At 46.3% G+C, this 27188-nt stretch overlaps 2 protein-coding genes across 3 annotated transcripts; one reads left to right on the forward strand and one right to left on the reverse strand.

The window, feature by feature from the left end:
- The first annotated feature begins 3950 nt into the window (after positions 1 to 3950).
- Positions 3951 to 14949, forward strand: INTS14 (integrator complex subunit 14). Of its 2 annotated transcripts, XM_088535316.1 has the most exons (12): positions 3951 to 4018; positions 4358 to 4623; positions 5743 to 5850; positions 7594 to 7749; positions 9013 to 9131; positions 9553 to 9695; positions 10990 to 11082; positions 12084 to 12228; positions 12462 to 12595; positions 12703 to 12821; positions 13184 to 13249; positions 14101 to 14949. In XM_088535316.1, exons 2-12 carry the CDS (start codon positions 4402 to 4404, stop codon positions 14350 to 14352), a joined length of 1557 nt encoding a protein of 518 aa, XP_088391442.1. In that variant the 5' UTR covers positions 3951 to 4018; positions 4358 to 4401; the 3' UTR covers positions 14353 to 14949. The 2 variants fall into 2 exon arrangements, with proteins under 2 accessions (XP_088391442.1, XP_088391368.1); XM_088535242.1 differs by lacking the exon at positions 3951 to 4018 and having other exon boundaries at positions 4311 to 4623.
- Positions 14950 to 16487: 1538 nt separating this feature from the next.
- HACD3 (3-hydroxyacyl-CoA dehydratase 3) lies at positions 16488 to 25144 on the reverse strand. The gene is made up of 11 exons (XM_088535414.1): positions 25030 to 25144; positions 23817 to 23859; positions 22977 to 23050; positions 21980 to 22144; positions 21287 to 21338; positions 20830 to 20940; positions 20116 to 20243; positions 19528 to 19640; positions 19160 to 19266; positions 18020 to 18151; positions 16488 to 17155 (listed from the first exon to the last, which is right to left on the reverse strand). Exons 1-11 carry the CDS (start codon positions 25114 to 25116, stop codon positions 17079 to 17081), a joined length of 1089 nt encoding a protein of 362 aa, XP_088391540.1. The 5' UTR covers positions 25117 to 25144; the 3' UTR covers positions 16488 to 17078.
- Positions 25145 to 27188: the final 2044 nt, after the last annotated feature.

A 27188-nucleotide genomic window follows, 5' to 3' on the forward strand; every position in this document is an offset into this window, starting at 1 on the left:
TTCCCAAAGGTTCAAACACCAGGTGTGTGTCCAGAAGCCGCTGAAGACTTCTTCTGATCAGCAATGTGCACTTACATCCACCATTGGAGCTTCTAGCTGGTGTCAAGCATCAGGAGTGAAACTGCATGACATAAAGTGTAGAATCCTGCAAAAGAAGGTCTAGTGTGAAAAATAATGTACAACCACTTCCCCATTGTGCAGGCAACACTATCTCAGTGAGCACCTTTCCATTTTCAATAAAAAGAAATAGATCTAAGCTCCAAAGTCAGATCTAGACCCAGATTTCAATCTTTTTTTTCTACTGGAGGATATGCAGGAGGATAGTTGTAGGTCTGGCTTAACAAAGAGGAGTGCGTGAAGATTGTTCGATAGCTCCCATCCATGCTGCCCTGTGGGTTTCCAGCCTTGTGTTTCCACAAAATACAAGCCAAGCAAATGGTGAGTTTTCTTTCTTTTTTTCCTTTCAATTTGAGAAGTGTAGGAAGAAGATTTGGCTCTAGTAAAAGTCAGGGTGTTGAACATCGATTCGTTTCTATGACTACATCTTTTCAAACCTTTTTGTAGAAATCAAAAGTGGCAAGGTGGAATCATAGTGATTTCTTTTATTGGGGGAAATTAGCATATCTTGAATAATTATTTGAACGGCATTTATAAAGGGAGACAAATTGTAAATGCCAGAGTGACAGAGCCCACATATGTGACAGTAGGGACACAGTCATTTGGGTCTGGATAAAATTCACCCTTCAGCAATGCTTGAGTGCTGTACCTTAGAATATCACTCTAATTTCTTTCTTTTTTCCTCCCAGAATGGGACTGTTACATTATTCTTGAGCTGGATATGAATCAGTGTTGTAAGCCCTTCTCAGTTAAGCTCTTCATGCAATTTAGCACACACTTACCCTCTTGCATAACACCCAGTGAAGTAATCAGCCTAAATTTCTTGCAAGACAAGCATTATTATCTTCTTTTAAATAGTTGGGAGGATCATTAAGGCAAGGGTTATTGAGGGTCATGGGAGTACCTAGATGAACAGGTGATAAAAGCTTTGCTTTGGATATGTAAAAAGTACATGAGTATGCATATGGCAAATTGCATAATACAATACGTACAACAGGTTATTAGGAAATAACTCTTCCTAGTAAAAATGAAATGAAGAAAAGCAACAAGAAAGAGAACAGAAAATACATGTACCTATTCCTCTTTAAGCATGCTATTTTACTTCTCTCTAAAATGAGCCTCCTGGAAGGCTTTTTGCAAGCAGAAATATATCCAACACTAGAATGAACTGCAAGAGCTCCAGCGGAACCAGCCCCCTTGTTTCTCTAGTCTTGTAAATATATTAGGTCTTTTGTAGAGTGTATTCTCTTTTAGGAGTATTATCCTGATCGAGTCCTTTCACCCTGGTTAGACTGCTTCCATCAAGATAGATCTCTCCCAGTCTTAAGGATGTGCACATCTTACCTTCAGAAGATGCTGCTCAAGAGGAAGGGGAGCATCAAGGGTTGTGAGTAGTGCTGGATGCTCCTTTGGTACTTAACAGCCACAGGGGAGATGCTGGTGCAGAGAGAGGCAGATAAAAATGATCCCATTTTCACTATGCCTCTCCCAGCTAAATTCTAATACAAGAGAGGGTCAGGTGTGAAGGTCATATTATTGGAGGAAGGGCCAATCCAGTTTAATACCTGCAGTCCCTAAGAAGATTAAATAGTATTGCATAGGTTTGGGTCCATCTCTGAAGCCAATATCTTTGTCTGCTGCTACAGGTTATTCTCATTATCAAGGCAACTGATTATCTCCATTACAGTCGACAGAAGAAAAGCATCTACTTGAATAAATGTGTTCTTCTGATGGCAACTCTGGAGGACAGTCCACTGCTGGGGTAACTCAATAGCTCCTCTGCATAGAGCATGGTCACCTCAACATGATGTTTTCATGCTTTTCCCTACTGTTTTCAGATCGTTTTGTACGGAGCTTCAGTTTGAAGTGCTTCATACAGAAGACAGGCCAGGCAGGCAGCCCTGCTGGGCCGACCTTTGCTGGCCTTTGCCAGCAGATTTCAATCTGCTTTGTGCTGCCAAAAGCAGGCTGAAAACTCTGGAAAAAGCGCTGGGCATCCCCATCACGGAGGCACAGGGAGGGCTGCAGGGCCTCGAGCGCACCCAGAGGGTGGCATCAGTAAGGACATCATGGCCCTGTTGTGGCACGGCCCTGCAATGAAAGCAACAGTGTTAACAGCCAAGGATTTTGTAAAGCTCTAATCAGCTGTTTTATCACATGGGAATGATAAAACTGTGATTTGCTGCATTTTGGGGAAGAGTCCAGGAGCCAATTGTGATGCTTTTTCTTAATTTATTTTCTATCCATAATAATCTCTATTGTATGAGAATTTTTCATAATACTGGTATCTAACTGAGCTGCTCTTCGTAATGCATGTAGTATTGCAGTTTTAAGCATGAAAATGCCATTTTGCAATTGTTCAACATGTCATGAATTTCAATTTCAGGTTAAAATGATTGTAGTTAGACACTTGTGCATCAGAAATCAGAGTATTTGCAGGGTCCAAGTGATCAGTTTCCCTGTCTGATTTTTTCCCACTGATTACTTTGCCTTCTGATGCACTTTTGTCATGGAGAATTCATGTTTATGTGTACATTATTTTGGAGGGGTTCCTTGACCTCATGAAACCAGCAATTATAAATGATCTGTTTTTATTCAACTCTTTTTACTAGCCCAGTTCCATATCCAAGAAGCAGCCTTCCACTGTGTTCCCTTGACTTCCATTTCAAGGTAACTTTGAGCTGTCCTTGCTGCTGCCTGGCTTTTGCAATTAATGGCATCTGATGACAATTTTCTTAGGCTTCCTTGGAGGGGGTGGGGGGGAAGAAAGCTTTTCATCATTCCAGACAGGAGCGCTGTAGAAAGGATTTCAAAATTTCCTAGAAATGTAGAAGTTGCTTGCCTCAACAAGGATTTTATCCGCTAGCTGGTTCTCAGGCACTTTGGGGAGGTTTTCAGATACCGTTCTCATTCTGAAGGTTGGAAATGTTTCATCCATGCGTTTCACTCTAGTTTTAATTCCTTCTGACCATTCTTGAATTCTGAAAGTACTTTCCTGTTTAGTCTGCTTTAGTTCAACAAAAATGTCCATTTGCAATTTATTTTTTAAGGGGGTGGGGGGAAAGGATCCTCAATGTGAATGTGACCTAAGTGTTTCTGTATCTTTTGGACAGCAGGATGCTGCAGACTGTTTCAAGCAGAACAGGCTAGTGTTGGATCTGGATGCAATCCCAGGAAGTTAGAAAGGTGCCGCAAAGCCCTGATTGCCTGAACAGGGAAAACTAACAGTCTGAGGGGATCGGTTCCCCTTATGGTGCCAGATCTCTCTGGGCACAGACGTGTTTTGGTGTTGCCGGGGTTTGTTTTGCAGAGGAAGATACGTGAAGGCCTTAAGTTCCATGGGGTCTTTATAACAGACCTTAACTGCCACAAGGTCTTTATAATTTGGGACATAAAACACCCCACTTAAATAACGCTGTGTGCTTGGCAGGGAGTTTGTGACGGCAAACAGCGCCAGCTTACCTGGACCCCTGGCTCTGCCTTGGTTTAAATCCCGGATCACACGTGTGGAAAGGGGAGGGCTGCAGGCCGCGCTGGAGCTCCCCGATGTCCCTAAACCTCCTGCGTTTCGGGGCCAAAGCGCTCGCTGTTGTCCGCACGGTGAGGGACAGGCGGCTCCCCGCCATTTTAACTCGTGGTTTATGGTCACCCGTGGGGACAGGTCCCCCACGCCGCGTGGCCCAAGCACTAGCCCCCTCGTTCCGTACGCAGAAAGAGGGGGCTGGGAAGGAGGAAAGGGAAAAGATGGGGAGGGCCGGGAAGGCGCCGCGTCGTGAGGGCGGCCCCGGCGCGGCCCGGCCCTTCGGCGCGCGGCCGCGGGGCTCCGGGGGACGCTTTGGCGGGCGGACTCATGGCGGCGGGCGAGGCGGGCGCCGGGCCGCGGCCGCTGCGCGAGGCGGCGGTGAGGGGCGCTGAGGGCAGCGCGGCCGCCGCGGCGGCCCCCCGGGCCTGGGGCTTCACCCCGCGCCTCCTCCCACCGGCTTCCCCGCTTTGCAAGCAGCTGCAGGCCGCACACACCGTTTCCAGGCCCTCTGTCCCCATCTCCCTCTTTACATCCATATTCCTGCTTAATCCTGGCCAAATCCCACTGTTGTGGCAGGGAGGCAAAGCAGCGCCTCGGCGCCCGGTGGAGCTGGCTGCGAGGCCTTCACCCCGCAGGGTCTGGATCTGCGGGCGCGACGCGTCGCTCCAGGTAGCCATCCCGATAACCCTTTGCCTCCTTCTTCCCTTCTCCACGCAGTGAGTTGTTCTCCTCCGTCCCGGGAGCCGTGAGGAGAGGCCACCATGCCGACGGTGGTGGTGATGGACGTGTCGCTGTCCATGACGCGGCCCGTCTCGGTGGAGGGCTCCGAGGAGTACCAGCGCAAGCACCTGGCCGTCCACGGGCTCACCATGCTCTTCGAGCACATGGCCACCAACTACAAGCTGGAGTTCACGGCCTTGGTGGTGTTCTCCTCGCTCTGGGAGCTGATGGTGCCCTTCACGAGAGACTACAACACGCTGCAGGTAGGCCTTGGGATGCTAGAACCCCATGCCAGCAAAGTGCTGAAGTTAAGGGCACTTCGGGGCTTCATAATCGCAGGGAGATGTTCTGATATATTTATCTGATTAACGTTTATAACATCAAGAAGTAACCTATCTGATATGGTTTCAGGGCACCATGTTTTAAGTTTGGCAGTTATGGGACACAAACATTTTAAGAGTATTTTCTGTTATATTTTTACTAGAAGAATGTAAGTGTGTTTGCTTTGGTTTAGTTCCCTTTCCCCCTTAAGATTTTGCTTTGGGAATCCCTGAAAGCACAGTCCCACCAAGCTCCTCCAGCATGTCAGTTTTACAGTTGCACCCTTCCTACAGCGCTGTGTTTAGGCAGTACAAAGTTTTCATTTTAAAGAAGAAAAAATAGTTTATGGTTAAATACACAGGGGATGAATATGAGAGTTTGGGATTCTGTTGCTCTCTGTCAAGGAGCTTTTGTGAGATACGCTCGTTACGGCCTGCTTTTTGAATCTCCAGTAAGTTAAAGCTGTTGTGACACCTGGGAGGTTTTTCTAAGCTGTCTTCCATAGCACTGTGTTACAATGCCACCAGACATTAAGCTCTGAAATGTCACGTGCCCCTGCTCACTTCAGTGGAACAATATGCAAAAGGCAATTATGCCTCAGGTTGAGCGATGAGGTGGTGGTTGTTTGCAGTGTCTTTGGAGCTGTTTGACTGGAGTGTTGTCTAAGAAGGCAAAATATTACGTTTCTCATATATTGTGGAATAGAAAGGGAAGTAGATCATATGTTTTACATTAGATATCGCTTCAGATTTTGACTTTACTGTTTCTTTATGATTTGTAAAGTATGTTGCTTTTTTTCTTGAAGAGCTGTGTCTGTATTATATAGTTTGTTCAAAACTGACTTTTATATTTGTCACATGATACCTTTCACTATATGACTTTTCTTTTTCTTTTTTTTTTTAACCTTACAATCCATATGTAAGAACAAACAATTGGCATTGTGGTATAATGCAAAATAAACGTATTTACTTACCACAGAACTGTGAATAACTGTTCTGTGTCACTATCTGTATCCAGATAGTGATATTTCATAGCAGTTACTGTACTGTTTGTTTTCACAGGAAGCCCTAAGTAACATGGATGATTATGACAAAACGTGTTTGGAATCGGCGCTGCTCGGGGTTTGCAATATTGTCCAGCAGGAGTGGGGTGCAGCAATTCCTTGCCAGGTATGACTGGTCACTGACATTCACTATACTCAGGATCTAGTGTACTTAGTAACCCCCTGCGAGTTTCAGAAAGAAATGTTCATGTGTTTTGAGACCTTCGAATACTCTCAGGTATGCTGGTGCTACAGGAGAATAAAGAATTAGTATTTTGGATATACTGCAGGTTTTGAATAGCAGAAGGTGCTCTTTATTAAAATATTAATCAGCAAAAGTCTGGATGGTTGCCTGTCCAAATGTGTTACTGTAGTGGAGAAAGAGTTGCGTGGGGACGTTGCATATCAGTGATGCTCTCCTTAGGCACTTGCATTTTAGCAATTTTTTGCCCAATGTATTTTATGGATGCCTGATGTTTGACCTGGGTCAGTGTGCTGCTCTAGGAACCTCCATAGTCATGTGCAGCAACCTTTACCCTTCAGTGCTCTCCAAAGCCCACAGCAGTTCTAGGTCTCAAGCAACAGCAAGATTCCACATTCAGTTCGGTCTTTGCAGCTCTCAGGCTTCTGAATTTGCTGCTTCCTGTGGCAAGGTCTGCTTTTAGCCCTCACTTTTCAAGACACCAAAAGCTTGTTGCTCTTTGGGTTAGGATATATGTTCAGGAATTGTGCAGCTCATTGAGCTAGGAACATCTCTCAAACAATATTCCCAAAGGAGACAAAAGAAAATCAGTTTGTCTAGACAAAATGCATCATAGTCTAGCCAGGACAAAAGGCACCTTGAAAAAACAGACATTCAGAGTGAAGTACTAGACATACGCAAAAGTCAAGCATAGATTAGATTTAAACAATTTGATCTCTCATTTATATCGTAGGCCATTGTACTAGAACGTGGGGTTTTTGGATGATGAAAGGAAATGTGTGTAATCTTGTAATAGTAAAGAGTGTTATTGGTGAGTAACAGTTCAAGCACAATTGCCAAAGAGATTGCAAAAGAGATGGATTGAGATTAGGGGAGAATAAAATCTAGATGTAATGGATGTGCATTAGTTTGGGTTGGATTTTATTTTTTTACTTCTCAGAAAAAAATAATGCTGGTTGTTGCTGTGCGATTTTGAAAAAGCAGCTATTTTGCTTTACTAGAAATGGCGGGGTCCCCATTTAATATAAATAATTCCATTATTTAATGTAACCTCTTAGTGCAGGTTTTAACAGAGAATGATGTCGGGCTTGTAATTGAATGGAAGATTGGGTATTTAGTTTCAATGGTTTTGTTGCAAAACATGAATGCACTGCAGCTCTACTTGTTAGCAAAGAACTGGGGTATGAACTGTAGTTCCTAGTGAGATTTGGATTGCCATCCAGATTCTGCAAAGAAATGACTGGAGTTGGATTTAGCTCACGTTTGAAAGGTACTCAAGGCCCTCAGCAGCGACCTGCTTTTCTGGCTGTGTAGTCACTGCACTTCTAGTGGACACTTAAAGCCAGCCATGTTTATGCACAGCATGGCATATTTATGGCTATGGAGTTTAAGGTCTAGTGCAATTGCCTAATTGCAACAAAAGATGTGTTTTATCGTGCATGTAATTTAAATTGTAATGGTTAAACCTGTAATTTTTCGTTTATGTGCTTAGTTCTGAAAACTGCTTGCGATCCTTCACCTCGTTTAGTGGAAGAAATGCCAATGTGAGCAGGGATTTTCAGTACAGAAACGCCTGCTGCTGCAAAGCCTAGTGTTGACGCGTAGATGCTCTCTGCAGAGGAAACACAGCTCTACTCAAAAATGCTAATCTGTCTTTTTTCCTTCAAGGTTGTCCTTGTCACCGACGGCTGCCTGGGGATCGGCAGGGGCTCCCTGAGGCACTCGCTGGCTACTCACAACCAGCGGAGCGAAAACAGCCGATTCCCCCTGCCCTTCCCTTTCCCATCCAAGCTGTATGTCATGTGCATGGCAAATCTGGAAGAGGTGATGCCTTTAACATACCCTTTCTTATTTTGCTATACTGGATGTTTAATATTCTTATCAGATCACATATGTGCCACAGAAGTTCCTTTGATACTTTTTGTGCTTAGTTCAAAAGCTTAGTCGATGTTTTGGGCTTAGCGTTAGTTGTGGTGGAATTTAACCGTAGCATCTTTTCAATGATCCCTGTTGTGGTTAGATTATGAGGTTCCAGGTCTATATAAATTATGATAGTTTATCCCTGAGAAACTGTAAACAAATTTTATTTCGCTATTTGTATTGATATCTTCACTGCACTAATTACCTCAAAGAGTTTTGGTGGGCTTTTCTTAATGTAAGGTTAAATTCTTAAGTAAATTATTTCTGTTTCAAGGATGCTCAACACTTAAAAAAATGCAACAATTTTATTTAACTATGTTACTGTCAATGTGAATGAAATGAATTCTAAGTTTCTGAGATGGAGTTTTCAAAACCTGTGTCTGTTTTGAAGGGCAGGTGACTTTTGCTCCCTTCAATCACCTTTGCAAGTCTCAGTACAATCTTTAAAGATCTTGGCAATGTTTAAAACAAAGCTTTTATAGACTGAAGTTCCTTAGATTAAGTTTTATTAATAGTGTCATGGTTACCTTGACACGTACATTTTTTTCCTGTCATGGACAGCAAGTATTTTGTCCGTAGATATGCAATAGATATTTCAACTTCAAGGTCTCTGTGAGGGCTGCTCCTCTTGATTAAGATGATGAGTTAGTGTTGTTTACGAATCAGAATAGCTGGAAAAAGGTTTAAAGTAGATTTTTTTTTTTATTACTGATAAGTTTAAGTGCTTTCACAACCATGCTCTAAGACCTACTCAAGCAGAACTATATCTGCCTTGCCGCTTAAAGACTGCATTATTCTAAAGGAGCTGGAAACTTAAAATTACCGATAAAGTATTATGATATTTAAGGCATTCCTATACTCTTGAAAACCTGAGAACTTCTGGGATTAGTGGCTGTTTGAACCTGTCTTCAGAGCAGAATCTAACATAATAAAGCAATGTATTATTGTTACAGGGCCAATACTGCCCCAGGGCTAATACAAATGCAATGTTAAGAGTATATTTCCTGAGAGAAAAAGAATATTGGTTTATTCAGAACAAAGTAAGATGATGAAAAATCACAATAGCATCCAATCAGACTTTTTGCTGTGTTGTATATTTTTTGTAAAGCATGAAATTTAAGGAGAGTGAAAACAAGCTTAAAAACATTTTACTTTGTGTTTGTACAGCTTCAGAGCACAGATTCCTTGGACTGTCTGGAACGACTTATAGATTTAAACAATGGAGAAGGGCAGATTTTCACAATTGATGGACCCCTTTGCCTGAAGAATGTACAGTCTATGTTTGGGTTAGTAGATACGTAGAAAACCTGCCATTGTGAAGGTTTTCAGTTAGCATCTGTAAAGGAAAACAAACAGAACAAGAAATCTGATAATTAATCTTTTTTTTCCCTTGTAGTTAACATGATAACTTTTTTTTAATCTTGACCTTCACTGGTTAAAGTCAAAATTTATTTTACTCATTCTGTAACTGAGCCATAACACCTGGTATGATTGGGTGATAGGAGATATTAATTTCTAGAATTGATGTTAATTTGTCATTATTGTGATAAACTGCTTTGTGTTGTAATTTAGCAGTGCTAAAACTATTGAACTAACTGTAGCTAAAGCAGAGGAATAAAGTTTGGGGAGTTTAGTGTGCTTTAGACAAACTTAAAAACTTGCTTTCATTTGTTATGTATTATTTTTTCCCTACTTGATGTGTTCTAGAAAGCTAATAGATGTGGCTTATACACCATTCCATGCTGTTCTGAAGTGTGGCCACTTAACGTCTGATGTGCAAGTATTTCCCAGACCAGAGCCTTTCATCATTGATGAGGAAATAGACCCCATCCCTAAAGCAATTAATACAGGTAACATTTTTTTTAAAAAGTATTTTATTTTACTTTTTACGTAAATCCATTTGATTTTTACCATTTCACTACCAACTCTTATGCTGTGTAGTTACTGTTTCATCCACTTGTTCTCTGACCTGCAAGGAGCACAGTCACTGCCGGTGTAAGTGCTTGGTGTATGTGGCTCCACGGGGCAAGAATCTCATCTTATTTCAGCCACATGTACCTGATGAAAGGAATAAGGTAGAGGCACTCTGACAGCCTTGGAGTGCCGATTTTTAGGGGCTGTGACTATGGAAGAGAGCTGTGGGCTGCCTCCCAAAAATGTCTCCTATAAATTTAATGGAATATAGGAGTGGCATGTTTGAGAATGGGCTGCATTTTACATTAGGATTGCCTTTCACAAAACAACACCATGCTCTCGGGTGAAATAAACTGGCACCTTTCTGGTGGCCTCTCTGAAGATTACACTAGGGGTGGGATTGAGAAATGTTGGTGAGGCAGTGCAGGTAAAGCTTAGAAGGTCTTGAATCTTAGATCTTTGTGTTGTTATTCTTTATGTCTGCATTTTTGGCACTACCAATACTAAATTATTTTCAAAAGAAAAATACTATGCACAGAAAACCTTTCTCAGCCTTCCCATTGCTTAACACTGCAGCTGTGCATGGGAGGTACTCTGTAGCTAGTCTGTGCTGCAGAGGAGATGGCATTTGCTTCCATGGATTTCCCTACAGCTGATGTAATAGGGTAAGGCTCGACAAGGAGACGTGCCTGAGCTGCCTCAATCTTTTACCAGTGAAAAATCACCACTTCTTGTGCAGTGGAGCTGCATTTGCACTGCTTGAGGGCATAGAAAGCTGAAGAAGCAGAAGTGAGTCTTCCCAGTCCTGGGAAGAGAATTGATGGGAATCCTGTGGATTCTGTGGTGCCAGTTCAAAGCCAGTAGATTTCCTCTAGTCCAGGTACACCTTTGTCCTTATAGAGAAATTGTATTTCTCTTCTTTTAGATGTATAAAAAGGCAGTTGGGTACAGTGTGAAAACAATGTGCATGATTCCCTATGCAGTTCAAGAAACAGTTGAAGAACACTGTATGTCTGGTGGAAGTTACATTCTCATCCTGAAATGTCATGGCACTGTCTATGGATGTTTGTGCTTCAGTAACACCTAGAGACCACAAACAAGGTTGGGGCACTGCTGTAGTCTAGTCACTGCTTCAGAAAACTTAGTGGGATAAGAAATGTAATATTAAATTAATTCTGAATACAATTCAGCTGTTTCGAAAACTGACTTCAATTTCTTGTCTCCCTACAGATCTAGAAATTGTTGGCTTTGTAGATATAGCTGACATTTCTAGCCCTCCTGTCTTATCCAGACACTTGGTGTTGCCCATTGCACTTAACCGAGGTGAGCACCTTGTCTCTTGCAGCACACACTGCTTTAAGCTTCCCCTCCAATGGCTCTCGTGGTTTAGATTCAAAGTAAAGGCTTTATGCTTCTTCTAAAGGTTGATGTCTCTGAAGACTTTTTTATTTGTAGTTACATGAAAATCAAAACCTTGAACTCAAGCTCTTAACTTTTTCCCTAAATAATGTCATCTTTGAAAAGTTCATTTGTACAGAGAACAGAGAAATAGTAAACAGTGTCCTTATAGCATCATTATTAATAGACCTTGCTAAACATAAAGCTAAAAATAGGTATAGGCCATTAAATATGTGTTGCAAGATGAATAATTAATGCCAACTTCTATTTTCTTTCTTGGAATGATTTGTTGTTGTAAAAAATCTGGTGTTAATAATAACTAGATTGCTCAGTTTTACTTGAGCTTTAGTGGCTGTATGTATGTATATACCTAAATAATTGCTAACAGGGCTGTTGTGATTCAGTCTTATCCAGCTGCAGCCACTCACTGCCACCTCTGGGGCAGCCTTTTATTGCTCCCTTATGTGAGATTAACTCCCCCTCTTCAATTTGATTGCTCCCTGAAAACAAGTTGGGTTAATTTAAACAAATGAAGTAGTGGGCCTGTGTTAACCTGGCTCATTTTGTCTGACACAGATTAGGGAGTGATTCTACAAAGAGCTCAGTGAACAGATCAGAGGAGACCTGCGGCCAGGTGGCTGGGAGACAGAAATCTCTTCAGCCCTTGCTGCTGTGAGAAAAGCTGGTGCTTGTGTTCAGAACGTATAATATTAAAATACTACCAGCTCTCACATCCAGAGCCTTTTCTGAAGAAGGGAAAACAGACAAGCATGAAAAAAAAAAAAAGTTGTTTGGCAGAACGTTGCTTTGTGTTGGAAATTCTTGCATTGCAGAAGACACAGGGTGATAAGTGCTGATGGAAATAGAAATGGTATGTTTGAGTTTAGTTCCATGCTACTCCTTTATTTTATTTTCTTCTTCTGCAGAGGGTGATGAGGTGGGACCTGGGATAACGGATGACACTGAAGATGAAAATTCAGCTAATCAGATTGCCGGGAAAATCCCCAACTTCTGTGTTTTGTTACATGGGAGTCTGAAAGTGGAGGGCATGGTGGCTGTTGTCCAGCTGGGGTATGGATACCTGCTTGGAAAAATCCCTTTTCCTTTGCTGATTCAAGCTGTACTCTGTACAGAGCTCTGCCTTGCTGGGCAAAGTGTGGGTTTTAATATGTATCTGCCAGTATAGATTGAAAACAATGAAAACGAGCCTCCACAGAGTGTGAGGAAGGCAAATTCTAGGCAAAAAAAAAAAAAAAAAAAAGGGTGGACAGTTTTCAGCCTTTGTAATGTGCTGTCTTCACTAGGCCGGAGTGGTATGGAATGCTGTATTCCCAAGCCGACAGTAAGAAGAAATCAAACCTCATGATGTCACTCTTTGAGCCTGGTCCTGAGCCCCTTCCGTGGCTGGGGAAGATGGCACAGCTTGGACCTATCTCAGGTACTAGTCACACCCCTGTGAGTGCCTGTTGTGCACTCACCATTTTCTTGCATGAATGACCTTGCCAAATCTTATTTATGCATTTTCTTTTCCAACCCCCTTCCTAGATGCAAAAGAAAATCCTTATGGAGAGGATGACAACAAGAGCCCTTTCCCCTTGCAACCCAAAAACAAGCGCAGTTATGCACAGAATGTTACTGTATGGATTAAACCAAGTGGCCTCCAGGTAATGATACAGGCTTTGAACTTGATGCTTTGCTTGCTCAGCAGTATCTGTCTCGCCAGTAAAGTGGAGCCTGTGTCTTGTCCATTTAATGTAATTGCTTTTATTTTTACAAATGCTGCCTCTTTAAAATGTCATGATTAAAATGCAATCAGAAAGCATGGTTTGTCTTATGAAAGCTGTGTCTGTAGTGTAGCATATGGCTTAGTTTATTGGATTTGGTGCAATTACCCTTTTATGTTTTAGCCTCTGCGAGCTGCAGTCCCATCAATGATGAGGATTACTTATCAATAACAGTTGAGGATTCTTTTCTGCAGATTCTCTAACAGTAATACCAATATCTTTTTTTTTTCCCTTTTCCACAGACAGATGTACAGAAGATCTTGAGGAATGCAAGGAAGCTCCCCGAGAAGACTCAAACGTTCTATAAAGTAAGATGTTACAGGCCAGTGCAAGTTTAATCCATGATGACAGTGGTGCATCTGAGAGAGGACCATATAAGATGTGCTATATAGGGCTTGCAGTGCTTTGCAAAAGCACATGTTGTCCTGTAAGAAAGGAGGCATCCGGATGTCCACTTTACAGGCTGGTTAACGTGAAGCAGGGGGCCTGGTTTCCCAACCTGAAATTCATCTTTCCAGGCAGAAATAAATTGAGGGATCAGATTGGAATGAGGACACAGTATTCTCTGTCATAAACATTGCTTTGCTGGCAGGAAAAAAGTAGGAGACATTTTCAGTGCAGAGAAACACAAAATTCCAGGCACATTTGATCACATCATAGCACTCCATAATCTAGACTGTAGCTGGAGGCAGTAGTTCTTGTAAGTTTAGGACTGACTCGGTTTATTAGTCTAACCCTCAGAGACTTCAAGAATGTATATGGTGTCTAAAGGCAAACAGGCCATTGTCATAAGTTTATAATGAAGAAAAAAATACTAAACTTTGCTGGACACTGTGGTTAAAGTCAGCAGTCAATATTAAGTCCATGTTGGAGGCTACCTCCAGTTGGGACATAGGCAGGTACAGAGTTAAGTGCGGAAAAGTGAGAGTTAGAGAGTCTCCAGGAAGGCAACAAGGGAAAACCAGCACTGCTTAGCTATGTCACTGTAATGTTACTGTATGTCACTGTATCTGGAAGCATTTTCTGCTCATGAGCAGCTGAGCAGTTTCCAGAGCTCATTATTTTCCAGTAAGTGAAAAAGTTTACATTTAAAAATATACATATACATATATATATGAAATCTCCCAGCGACTTTAAAAGGTGTTTTCCTTCCTTGCAGGAGCTTAACCGTTTACGAAAGGCAGCTCTGGCCTTTGGCTTTTTGGAGCTGCTGAAAGGGGTGGCAGACATGCTGGAGCGGGAGTGCACGCTGCTCCCCGACACGGCGCATCCCGACGCGGCCTTCCAGCTCACGCACGCGGCCCAGCAGCTCAAAGTGGCAAGTACTGGCGCATCAGAATATGCTGCCTATGGCCACAACATTGCCCCGCTGCAAACGGACTTTTCCGGGAGCAGCGCTGAAAGACTCTGAGGTCTCCGTTTTGGGGAACTTCTGCTAATGACGACGCAAGTGGTTCGAATTATCTTGTCCTCTTTTATTTTCTGGGACCTGATTAATTACTGTCTGGAAACCTTCTTAAGCAAACAGGGTCCCTTGTTTGCATCAGTGCCCTCATAACTGATTTGTGGTGGCTTTAGTCAGCCCTGGAAACCACACCTTTAGGTGTCCCACTGTCAAATATGGTGCTGGATAATGGCAGGGAGTCCTCTAGTACATGTGAGGAAAGAGAAAGAAAATCCTGCTTGTGGCTCTTGGCCTCCCTAAAACACAGTTACTAAATGACTGAACTCACTGGTAAGTAAGTGTCTAAAAAGGCAGCTACTACTCTTTTACAGAGGGATTTGAATTGTCCAAAGAATGTGTGAGAATCACTGTGCAAAATCAGATACATGGATAATTTCAGGGTCTCATCATTAATTTTATGCCTGACTTGAAAGTAAGTCTGTATTGCAGTAACGAACATGGGCACTCGCAGTGCAGTGCTTATACTTGTGGAAGTAATTTAATCTTTTGAGAAGGCAGTCTTTTTAATTTGTGTAATATTAATAAAGAGGAATTCTTCAGGAATACTTAATTGTTTTCATTTCATTTTCATGGCAAATTTGCTGTGGGCCTGCGTAATGTCACAGGTCTAAAGCTTTACCCAGTGAAGGCTGAATCCAGGCAGTCTATCGTGACAGCCGAGCGGTTCTTTCCCTTTGTAGAGGAAGTTGTATGAACAACTGAACTGAAACAGACTTTGGTTGTAAATCTTTATTAATAGAAACACATTCTTTCTGAAGAACTAATGAACTCAGTAGTGTAAGATCCATGACAGCTCACACCAGGTACCACAGTTTCACTGAGAAGTATCATGTATGAGTACATATGCATTTTCTAACAGAAGTTTAAATGCCCAGTGGAGAAATTGAAGTATGAAAGTGATCCCTGCTGTTCCACCATTGGGTCCCAAGACATACTTCAAACATTCCCAAGTACAGTGTATGCTATGGTGAAAGGGTAAGTAATGCCCAGCTCTTCTGAGTGAACCTACCTGCACTCTCGTTTGAGAGCAAGCCCTTGCGTGAGAGCTCTGAAAAGCAAATTCATCATGCCACTTGTTGACAGAAAAGCATTAGTGAAAGCGGCTGGAGCTTGTACCCGTTCTTTGTTTAAAAATCTCCTTATAATTCCTTTCTTCACAGTGGCAATCACTGGGGCCCAGTCACATGCAGTAAGCTGTTTGTTACTTTTAGGCATTGAAGATAATTTTCTGTAGGATTCACATTGTTTTACAGTAGGAAAAAAAGGTAACTTGAACACAAAGATGGCACTAAGCTAATCTCAACTCGAGTGCCTGTTCTGGGTTGCTGGCATTGCTCAGCCAGGCCCGGGGGGCAGGGGCAGTCAGGATGCAGCCTGTTCTACTGCAACAGGGTTTTAGAAGAAGCTTCTTGTGCTCAACTGGGTTAAGGAGGCCAGAGGGCTCTGGAATAGAGTATGGGAGGCTAGGTGTGAGGAAGCACATCCTGAAATGAAGTCAACTGAAACAAATGTTTCCATATGAGAGAAAGGATGGCCTGGAATTTGTCTTGTATTTTCCCATCGTTTAAAGCAGATTCCTTCTAGACCTGTGTGGGATCTCCCTTGTTAAAATTTGGTACGTGGTACCAAAATAATCCATAACTCATTAGAACCACCACTCTGTTCATCAGGGGCTGTCTAACAAAGCATACGTGCAATTTGTCAGCTTCACTCCTAAATTTAGGAAGAATAAAAACAATCCCCACTGCCTTTCAGAAGGCTGTAAATGCAGGAGCTGCAGCCATGGCAGGAAGGAGCAGTGAGGACCACCCTCCTGGGCCAGTTCCAGGTTGTGCCTCTCCCAGTCCCGTGAGATGTTTCTCCCTCTGCATCCCTGGATGGAATTCGGCTGGGGCTTGCATGCTAACAGTAAGCTCATATAACCCATGTTTTCTTCTTTTACTCTTATTTCAGTGCTTGCATTAGCAATGAGGAAAGCATTTGCGGCCCTGTGACAGGCTGGCAGTTTCCTTTCCCTAAGGCCCAGGTAGGATTTACCCTGCTAAACAGCTGTTGCGGGGGACCACATGGTGCTCCTATTCTGTTAAGACTAAACTAGAAACAGAGTAAGTTGGTGGCATCTAATCTGACATCACTATTTCCAGGTTGAAACTGAGCAGCAGCAGCATGCTTCCATAAAGAAGGGAAGGGGGCAGAGCTTATTTACCCCAACCATCAATAAACACCCAAGCACTGGTCATCGTGGTCTCAGGCTCTGCTCCTCCTGCCATCGAAATGGCACCCGGAGACAGCGTGATACCATCTCCCAGCATCAGAAGCCCTATCTGCATGCAATATTGAAGAGCAAATATCCAATCCAAAGATAAACACTAGTTCTACTTAGTGCTGCTCCACTGTTTATAAGCATATTATATGCAGATAATAGGATTTCTTTCTAATACGGTATTGATGGGACACAAGTTTCAGTGTTTCTGCCCATGATAAATGTCATGCATACGTATGATTGAAACGGAAGAGAAGACAGTATATGGGGATATTACCTGAATTCACTATGAAATCTAATATGATTTAACTTTACAAAATTCTTTACATTGCAGTGGGTAAAACCGTAAGAATTAGAGGCTTATCTTATCACTGAGATAAGGTAGGTAAGGAAGCATTGCAGTCCTCCGTTACTTCATCTTTCTCTTCTTTGGTCCAAGGTGCTTTCTCCTCTGCTTGTAGAGATGCCGGAAGTTTATGAATAGCCCTGAAAAAGAATGGAGTTTTTTAGGCAGGACGTTACTGCATCTTCCTAATGCTAGATGGCTGTACCAGATTAAAATTCAAGACGCAGGTCAAGCAACAACCCCCTCATTCCCACAGCAGTCGAAGGTACGTAGAGCTTGGAAAGCTACTGCCAGTGTTTTCTTGCTGGCACTGTGTTTGGGGCTGCTCACAAGCTTGTCTTAACACTTGGAGTTGCAACACCAGCTGTGCAGAGATGGAAGAGGATCAAACAGGTGTTTCAGATTGAATCTTAATTTATTGCTTAAGCAATTATTGTGATAGGTGTGCATAGTAAAATGTTATTTTATGTTCAGAAATACAAGAACACAAGAAATTTCACAAGAAATGTGAATCAGTGAAGCCCCATTCCTCTTTAAAGGTTCTACTATGTAAAAATCCTCCTCTTTTTTCCTGGAAAAACAAGTCTTCATATTGCATTAGTGCTTCAAATGTAGATCAGTTAAACATTCCTTTAATTTGGAACTATATTTAGATTTCAGCTAAACCATTCTGAAGCTCAAATACCATGTACAGGGGAAAACTAAGAATATATTTAAACAATTGCTCCTTTACTCCAAGCAATCTGTAAGTAATGACGCTAACTTATTACTAAGGCCTCCTACTTGGGAGCTAACCAATTCTAATTAGAATTGCATTCTCCCTTACCTGTGGCAAATTTACATTAACAAGCAACAAGGATAAAGCCAGCTTAAGCTTGAGCAATTCTGTGTTGCCATGATCCCTGAGATATGGGAATTTAAATTGCTTAGGAAAAAAAGAATACATATTCAGAAGGAACTGGCCTTTTTACTTCAATCGTGAGAAATACAATTGAACATCTTACCTAAAAATAAGGCTATAAGGTATACTTGAAGCAAGAATGAAAACTGGATTGTGACGTTCAGAGGATTTGGCAACGCCAGACTGAATTTCCCTGTTTCACTGAAGATTGGAATGGACTGAACGACAGCAACAGCTGAAAACAGAAAGCCACCAAGGTTATATAACACAGGTAAAATACGCACTTGTCCCACCCACGACAGCTTTTTCAAGCTGTTCTCTTATGTTCTAGCTCTCGTTAACTGTATTTATTACCTGTTAACCATTTATAAGCAATTTTTAAACATGCGGTATGATGGAAAGCAGCTACCTCGGGCAGCATAGCAGGTTAGCTACAGCAATGCTGAGCACAGTGCACTTGCCTGCGTGACACCCTGTTCCCAAACACAACTATCTCTCCTGCAGGGCCTGGGCCAGCAGTGGGTGGTGTGGAGAAACACCCACAGCAATGAAACGGGCTCAGTCTCTCCCATCCTCGGAGCTGGGCAATGCACAAGCCTAGTCCTGGCTTGGAGACACGTTCCGACAAGTCGGAGTAAAACACGTTTCCAACAACTAGGAGCTAGGCAGGTATAGGCTTCTATAAATAAACAAATAAATAAAATCCTGACCCGTTAAGAGAGCTCAGTGTAAAATCGCCTTTTCAAGAGGACAGCAAGGAGACTAGGGGCCTGCAGCCACTCTCCAGCAGCAGGGGAATGGAGCCCTCTGTCTCGCACCACGTTATTGCTGCTTCCAGAAGAATAATCTGCTCCTGTCCATCCCAATCAACCACTTACAAGATAAAGATCTGCAAGCGGGTGTGCACCTAAGCCTGGCTGCTCCTGTGCACTAGACTGATCAGATCAAACACCTGGATCAGCAGGGGGAAGTGAAGAGTGTCTCCCCGTGCCCCCTGCATGGCAGGCAGCCCCAGCTTGGCCACTTTTTGCTGCTAAACTTTGTTGCCTTTCTTGGCTTCCCCAGTGCCCAGAAGGAGAACCTCACTCATGTCAAACTGAAAAGTTTCAGTCAGCAAGGAAAACAAAACCACTTGTGGTTCAGTTCAAAGCAAATTTGTCTGTCTTGTTCCATTATTTTTAGCTCGGCAGACAAACAGTATTTGCCCAGCTTTAACCTAATTATTAAACTCTCTTGGACATACCTTCTGCCAAGGATCCTAAGGGGTAGAGAGGGATCCAGCTGGAGTAACGGAGCCAGGTTAGTGGTTTCCATTCAATACCGATGCACGAAAGCATATAAAAGGGATACCTAGAGTCAATTCAGTTTGAGAAGAAAGATATTGCTTAAAATGGAGACACCTACTAGAAGTAGTCTTTAACTTATTTGCTCTATAGACAAGTTAACGTAATTCCTAAATTACACAATATTCAAAAACTTCCTAGGATGACTGAAACATTTTTATTTGGGAGTTTACAGAGCTAACAAAGGATACAGGTTCTCTTCTTTAAAGAGTTTTGGGGAAGAATCAAACTGTCCTGTGCAAACCTGCTAGAGGAAAATCCCGCAAACCTGAACAGCTCGATGATGCTCCAGAAATAAAAGATGAAGAACACTACAGCTTTGCTCTGCATTTCCTCTAAGCTTCCAAGGACAACGAACAAAATAAAGGTTCTTCCAAAAGCCTGTTTAAAGACAAAGAGTAAATAGTCACACTGTTCATCAAAACAGGGAGCAAGTCCTTGCTGTCAGAAACATACAGCACAAGCACACTTCTGCCCTGAAACATCTACTGAGCATGCAGCTTGCACGCTGTGACCCTCTGTATTTAGGTCCAAACCAAGGGACCTATTCATAAAGAGTCTGTTTTTATGCACAACAATCAGAATAAAAAGGTAACTGGAACCAAATCAAAACCACAGTGTTTTCATCAGCTGCTTCTTCCTTTTGTTGTCCTGACGTCTCTCAGTTAGGCAATGGAGGATGACAAGACAACCTGCCACAGCTAAGGCTGGAAAAGCAGGATCGCTACTTAAGCTATTCTTTAAGGCAGTGCCCATGAGGTTATATCACTTAATTTAGAGAGCCTGCCCACTACTATGTACATTCAGATTTACTTTTAAACATGTAAGGAACAAGAAGAATCTTAAAAAATATTACCTGGATTACAGCAGGTATGATCGGCGATCTGACTAGTCCTATTAGTGAATTCAGGATCTCCATTAATGCCAGGGTCTGACAGAAAAACATCATGTCTGCAATTGTGTGGAACGTGTCGTAGAAGGAGTCTGCAGGACGCGGGAAACCATGTGAGTTTTAAAGCCCAGGAAGCTGCCTGAAACGCTCAGTGCTTGATAACGGGCTTCTATTTGTATTTGAGACAAAAATACCATGCATAATTACACATATAGCTTTGTTACTGATTTTGTCTTAAGTCACAGGTCAGAAGCGCTGCTGAAACGTTCTGCATCACGCACAGAAATTATTTCAGTGATAACTTTACAAAAAAAGAAAAAAATATATAGCTTTGTACCTCAAAAGGAGGAAGAAAAGTATCTTCAAGAACCAAAATATTCTAGCCAATATTTTGATACTACTACTACTACTACTATTGCAGTAAATGATACATTTTCTTCCAACTGATTTCCTTAAACAAAACCTTGGCAGAGCACAGTGAGTGCCATTCATCAGGATCTGCACTATCATTTACAAGAGGAGAATATTTTCCTATCCTTGGAGTTGTGATGATGTTGGGGAGGCTTTTGTGGTGTTTCAGGGATGCACTTACTGCTTCAGATTTCACTATGTAGAAAGTACGAAAACATTAAAAACAAAAGGGGGAAAAAAGTGAGTAAATTTGTGCTTATTACTTACCTTTTCCTAAGATGAACAGTCGTACTGTCATGTTCACGAAAATCCAAGAGTACCCCAAAAACTGTACAAGATTATAAATGACTAAGTACCCTTTCTTCAGGTGTTTGAAAGCTGCAATAATATGAATAATAAACACATGAGGTGAGTAGAATACGATGGTGCCCCTCCTGCACAGAGCACAGCTGCCCTGGCTCTATCCATACACCCAACAAGGGAAACCATGGATTGCAATAAAAGGGCTGCTGTCGTGGGTTCTACTTGCTCCTAACATCATTAAAGTTCCTTAGCAACTGCAGTCCAGCTTTATTAAATTTCTAAATAGTTCATAACACAAAGATTGCCCTCCAAGATGCACTGAGTCACTCAAAACCTGCTCTCAGGAGTTGAGGTTTAAACCAGAAAGTGACGGAAGTTTTTTAAGCCTTGTTTCACATGCTAGAAAGGTATGGTTACTTACGGTCTTTTGGGACTCTGGATTCTATTTTCATTTTGTTAATCTTTTCTTCTTCCTTAAGATGAGGGATAAGGTTTTAAAGAGTGTTACTGTAATTAGCAAGTGATTTGTTAACTATCCTACTGCAAAGCTAGTGGGTTTAAAACTCAGATAAGCAGCCAGTTGCTGGAGGGTTTAAATTTTCACCTCCATAAAATGAAGCATATTTCTCACCCAGAAACAACGGTACTATAAAAGCCACAGGTTGCTAACTAATTATCCCACCTATCCTTTACCATGCATTTTCTTCTAGAAACTTGGTGGTTTCGTCGATGAAGCTGGCTGTTTTCTCTGCTAATCCTCAATTATCACCGTTTCTCAGAATTGCCCCTTGAAATGCTTCCCACCAGCGGGCCGAGGGGCCCGAGACCGCCCGGCCGAGCTCTCTGTCCGCCCTCGGAGCAGCCCTTCCTCCTCGGCTTCCGCGCACAAGCATGGCCCGTGCGAGGCTTTTCCAGGGATGTTTTTCACTACATGGATCAGGACGCAGGACGTCAAGGGCGAATGGAGCGCAGTTCAGCACTGATCCAGCCCGGCACAGCTCAGATCACAAACTGCAACTCTTTTTAAACCAGAAACGTGCCTATTTCTGACTTGCTGCTTGCAATGGGGATCCTTTAACCAGACCCAGGTGGATATGTACGCAACAGCGCTCACCTTCTCCCTGAGTTCCAGCTCGGCATCCGACTCGTCCAGCCAGCGATCGAAGTCGGGAGCCAGGAAGAGCGGGCGCTTCTCCTGCTTGGTGAGCCGCTCCCACCAGCTGCTCTCCTTCTTCTGCACCGTGATGTTCAGCTGCCTTTGAGTCACCTTGTACAGGGGCTGAGGGGGACACAGGAACCAGCATCAGCAGAAGCCCAGGGACACAGGCTAGTCCACAGCTATTCCAGTCTGCTGGAGACAAAACTGTCATTTTTTTCCTCTAGCTGGTGGTAAAAGTGTTAGCACCAACCACAGGTGCATGTCAAAAAATACAGGACCTCATGTGGCGACTGCTACAGTGAAAGAAAGGGCAAAAAGCACTTGGCGGTGCTTGGAGAGCAGAGAGCCCATGCTACCACCGCTGGCAAACCTCACCCACGGGCTGGTGGCCCTGTGTCCTCAGGAACGTCCCCCACCGCAGCCACCCTCTGCAAAGCAGCAGCCCTGCACTTCTGTTCACCCTTTTGGTGCTCGGCATCCCCTCCCGAGCTCCCCAGCCTGCGCAGGGCTTGCATGGCCGGAGCCTGCGGGCATGGGGACAAGCATGGGAGGCAGCGGGTGACAGACCAGGCAGCTCCTCCTCTACCCGAGAGGACCCTTGCTGCGGTGCCCGGAGGGAACAGCCTCCTCCACGCTCCAGAAGCAGAGCTGAACCCCTGAAGACGTTGTAACTACTGTATAAATTGTGATAAATACAACTCCCACTTTGATTAAAGCCTACTCTCCTGAGCATTAGCTCCAGTGAGGTGATTTGCATGAAAATGAGATGAAGGCCAAGCCCAGGGCTGAGGAACAGCCGCAGGCGGCACCAAGTTCAGAGGCTGTAGAGTCACCAGGGAAATCCAGGACAACCCATGGGGAACTTTAAGGCAAAGCCATTTTGCTTTCATATTTTTCAAGAATTACAAAGAAAGTAAAAGTCAGAAGAGGGGAAAAAACCCCAAATACCTACTTTAGGCTCAACTGGTTCTAAGAAGTCAATCTGAAACTCGTAGATGTTGTCCCCCTTGGCACCATGTCCCTGAGCTAAAAGACAAGAATTAGGTGTCAGCGCGGGAGCGGTGTGGGTGCCCGGCCCCCAGCTGCAGGGCAACGTATAGGCAGGAACACGCGGCGTGCATCCCAGCTTTGGTCCTTTGGAAAAGCTCCCGTGTGCAGGATGGCTCCAAACCCACCCACCACGTGGCACCTCCAGCCTTTTACCGGGAGACGCTGTAAATGGAGCTGAGTTTTGAAACGAAACCCTATCGAGTGGCCTTGGCTGCAGCTCACCACGGAGTCGCTATTTATTAGCCGCTGTGTCTCCATTGAAAAGGCCAGGACACAGGCACCAAAGCAGCCAGCGCGCGTCCTCCGCGCCGCCCTGGCTCACTAGCACCACGGTGCTACGGTCGGGCCCCAACAAAACTCCCTTTTAGGCCAGATCTGCTTTACCTTTCAAATGGGGCGCGCGTTCCCGATGCGGAGGGCTGATAACGCTTGCAAAGCAGGGCTTTGTGGAAGGAAACGCTGCTGGGGGTTATCTCCTGCGTGGCCAGAGAGGACGGCAGTGGCCACAGGGAAATTTCAGTGACATTTAAATACGGGGAGCATTTGCTTTTTTTTCTTATTAGATAAGATAGGACCTGCTGTCCCAACATGAGCTAGGACGCTCCGTGGGCACATTCGGGACCTGTCCATGCGTGTGAGCAGCCCAGGCCCCAAGCACAGCTCGAGAAGGGGGATGTGTGGGACCCCTGGGGCCGCCCGCCCACCCAGCAGCAGGAAAAGCAACCTGGAAGCAGCCGCCTACCTTTGAAATAAAGCACATTGTTGGTAATGGTGATGTCCGGGTTCTGGGGGAGAAAAAGCACGTTCAGGTGATGGTTTCAGGGAACAGAGAAGCACCAGCCTAAAGCTGTGCCCAGATGCTGGGGATTGGAGACTCCTGGGGTGCCCACCCGGCTCCCCCAGTGCTTCCAACCTGATGCAAAGGGGAGCTGTGCTGAACGAGCGCTGTGCCGAACCGGCTGTGCACCAAATCGGCTCTGCTCCGTGTGCATGGACGGTCCCACCGGGAACCGGGACGAGCCGAGCCCTGCAGCCGCTCGGGTGCCCCGGATTCGGCTCCAGCTGCACCCGGGCGCGGGGGCAAAGGAGACGGGCGCGCGGGCCATGCCAGCAGCTCAGCGGTGCTGCAGCCCTGGGCAGGAGCGAAGCACGAGGCCGGCGGTGCCGGCAACACGGGGAGGCCGGGCAGGCGGAGGCTGCTGCTCGCCCGCCCTGCAGAGCAAAGGCCGGTGCAAGACCTGGCACAGCGCAGTGCACAGCGCTCCGGGCGCTGGAAACGGCCCAGCTTGGGGCAATGCAACGGGAGCAAAGCGCTGACGGGAGCTAACGCCCCGGCCATGGGCGCAGCCACCCGGGTTCCATCCGTGCACCAGCCGTGGCTGCAACCGCCCTGGCACCAACCGTGCACCGGGATGGCTGCAACCACCTGGGCCAAGGGATGGACGTGAGCACTCCAGCACCCTCTCTGTGCACCGAGATGGGTGCAACTGCTGTGGCACCACCCGTGCACTGGGATGGGTGCAAGCACCCCAGCACCCTCCATGTGCTGGTGGGGTGCAAGCAGCACCATCCAGGGGTGCCAGCAGCTCCATGCACGCATTGGGATGGCTACAAGCACCCCAGCACCCTCCATGCGCTGGTGGGGTGCAAGCAGCACCACCCTTGGGTGCCAGCAGCTCCATCCATGCACCGGGATGGCTGCAGCTCCAGACGCACCTGCCCCGGGGGCCCCACGGCCCGCACACCGGCCCGATCCCCGCGGCACCGCTCAGGCCCCGCGCTGCGGTCACCCCCTCCCTGCCCTCGCCATGCGCCCCGCCACGCGCCCACCCCGCACGCAGCACCCCCCCTCCAGCGCCCGCAGTGCAGCCGCGCCGGGTCCCGGCGCGCAGGGCGCTGCCAGGCGGTGCCCACGCGGGCCGCGCAGCCCCGCGCAGCGCGGAGGCGGCCGCTACCTGCACGTCGCTGAGCTCCACGCGCAGGTAGAGCTCTCCGTGGCGCTGCGCCCAGTGCACGTGCGGCCGCAGGCTGCCCCCCGCCATGCTGCGCGCTTCCTGCGCGCTCCCTGCGCGCTCCGGCCCGGGGGGTCCCGCGCGCCTGCGCGCGTCGCCGGCTGCGGGAGTCCCAGCACGCATGCGCGCCGCGCGGGGGGGGGGGGGGGAGGAGGGTCTGCGCGCATGCGCGCGGCGCCTGCCGGGGCGGGGGGGCTGCGCTGAGGTGATGCCGCCCGGTTTGGGCCCAAGGGTCTCGTGTCCCTCTAGGACCCCGTGTCCCTGTCCCAGCGCCATGTGCCAGTGTCCCCGTGTCTCCCAATGTCCCACGCCATGTCCCTCTGTTCCCCCTATGTCCTGCACCCCGCCGTGTCCCTGTGCCCCCCACGGCCCTGTGACTCCCCCATCTCCCTGTGACCCCCCCATGTCCCCATGAGTTCCCGTGTCCCCCAGAGTCCCCCCATGCTCTGTCTCCCTATGTCCTTCTGTCCCCTGCCATGTCCTTCTGTGCCCTCCACATCCTAGTGCTTTTCTGTGTCCCTTTGCCCTCCATGGCCCTGTCCCCCCTGCCTATGTCAATCCCTCCAGGTCCCCACAGGTCCCTGAGTCCCCAGGCCTGTCCGTCACACCGCAGCCACCCCGGATCCCAGGCAAGGTGTGTGAAAACGTGGAAAGAGCGAGTTGGAAAAGCAAACGGATAGGAACGCTCTGCTGGTACAGGAACATCCAGCCGGAGCCTCCTTGCCCTGGAGCTCACGGATGGCCGCAGCTGAACACACATCGGTAACGTCCGCACTGCATTCCCATGGGAAGTGCTTGTATTCCCGTGGAAAGCGCATCCGCGCGGAAGCACCGTTTGGAGGGGAGCGGATTTGCGCGTGCCGGGGGCTGTGTCCCTGGTCGCACGGGCATCCCGCGCACACGAGGCCTGCACGCCCAGAGCCCGGGCGCGCTGGGGCGCCGGGAGCAGCGCGGGGCAACTGGCGGCTCCCGCTCCCGGTGCGTTCGGATCCCGCTCCCGGGGCACCGGGGGCGGCGGCGGCTCCTCCCGGCACGCAGGGGGCGCCGCGGCGGCCGCTGGCGGCGGAAGCGGAAGCGGCGGTGTCGCCGCGGGCCGGGCAGCCGCCGCCGAGCGCCGTGAGTACCGGGCTGCGCGGGCCGGGCCGAACCGAACCGGGCCGGGGTACGGGGGCTCCGGGGCACCGGGAGAGCGGCCAGCGCGGCCGCAGCGGAGGGCACCGCTGCCCGGCGGGTCGCGGCTCCTGGCGGCTCCCCGGGCGGGTCGCGGGGGAAGCGGCGGCTCCCGGCTGCTTTTCCCAGTGGGGAACGCCGGGATAACGTGCCCCGAGGGAGCCCTCGGGGCAGCTCCCCTCCCAGCATCGCCCTGCCGCCTTCGCTCGTTGTATTTTTTTTTTTTTTAATCGTTAAAAGGGTAGGCTTCTTTTTTGGGAGGGTTTCTGTTAGGTGAGGTTTTTGGGGTTCCATTTGAGCCCTTGTTCCCATTTTCCAATTTGGTCTGAGCAAATGTAGAGAGGGGTTGTTGTTGTCTGTATGGGTGTGAGCTCTCCAGGTTCCACAGGGAATAGCTCAGACAGAAGAGATCGTTGTGTGATGGAAGCAAACAGCATTTTTAATTCATTGTGCCCTTCCTCACTGGTAGCACGTTGTGTTTGAATTGGGTTTGGTCCGTGTTGTCCAGAGCCTCCTTTTAGTGCAGCGAGTCTCATCTGTCTCATCACACTCTGCCTCTCCTCAGCAGCATCCTGGATGGTTGTGCAGATTTCCCATTATGTGTAACGAGAAAATCTTTTTCTGGATTGATAGTCCTCTCCAGCAAGGTGCTCTGTGGTGGAAGTTCGTGTCTGTTGGACTCAAATCAACAATTCACAGCTGAAGGAGAGCGTTTTCCCTCGTCGGGCTTCCAGGCTTTTTAGTCCAGCTCAGCTGTGCAAAACATGGATAACTTCAGGATGTTGCAACTGCTAAAGGAACAATCTGTTCAGGAGGATAAGACGCATGCTGCAGATGAAGCAGTCTGGAAGATGCTTTCCTAGTCGTATCCCTTTCCTTTTGGTACTGTACTGCACTTCTGGAAGAGCAGCCCCCGTAGCTGTGAGCGGGCC

Source organism: Tinamus guttatus, unplaced genomic scaffold (assembly GCF_059628265.1).
Source record: "Tinamus guttatus ecotype Peru unplaced genomic scaffold, ASM5962826v1 Tinamus_guttatus_pri_ptg000004l, whole genome shotgun sequence".
Lineage (NCBI taxonomy): Eukaryota > Metazoa > Chordata > Aves > Tinamiformes > Tinamidae > Tinamus > Tinamus guttatus.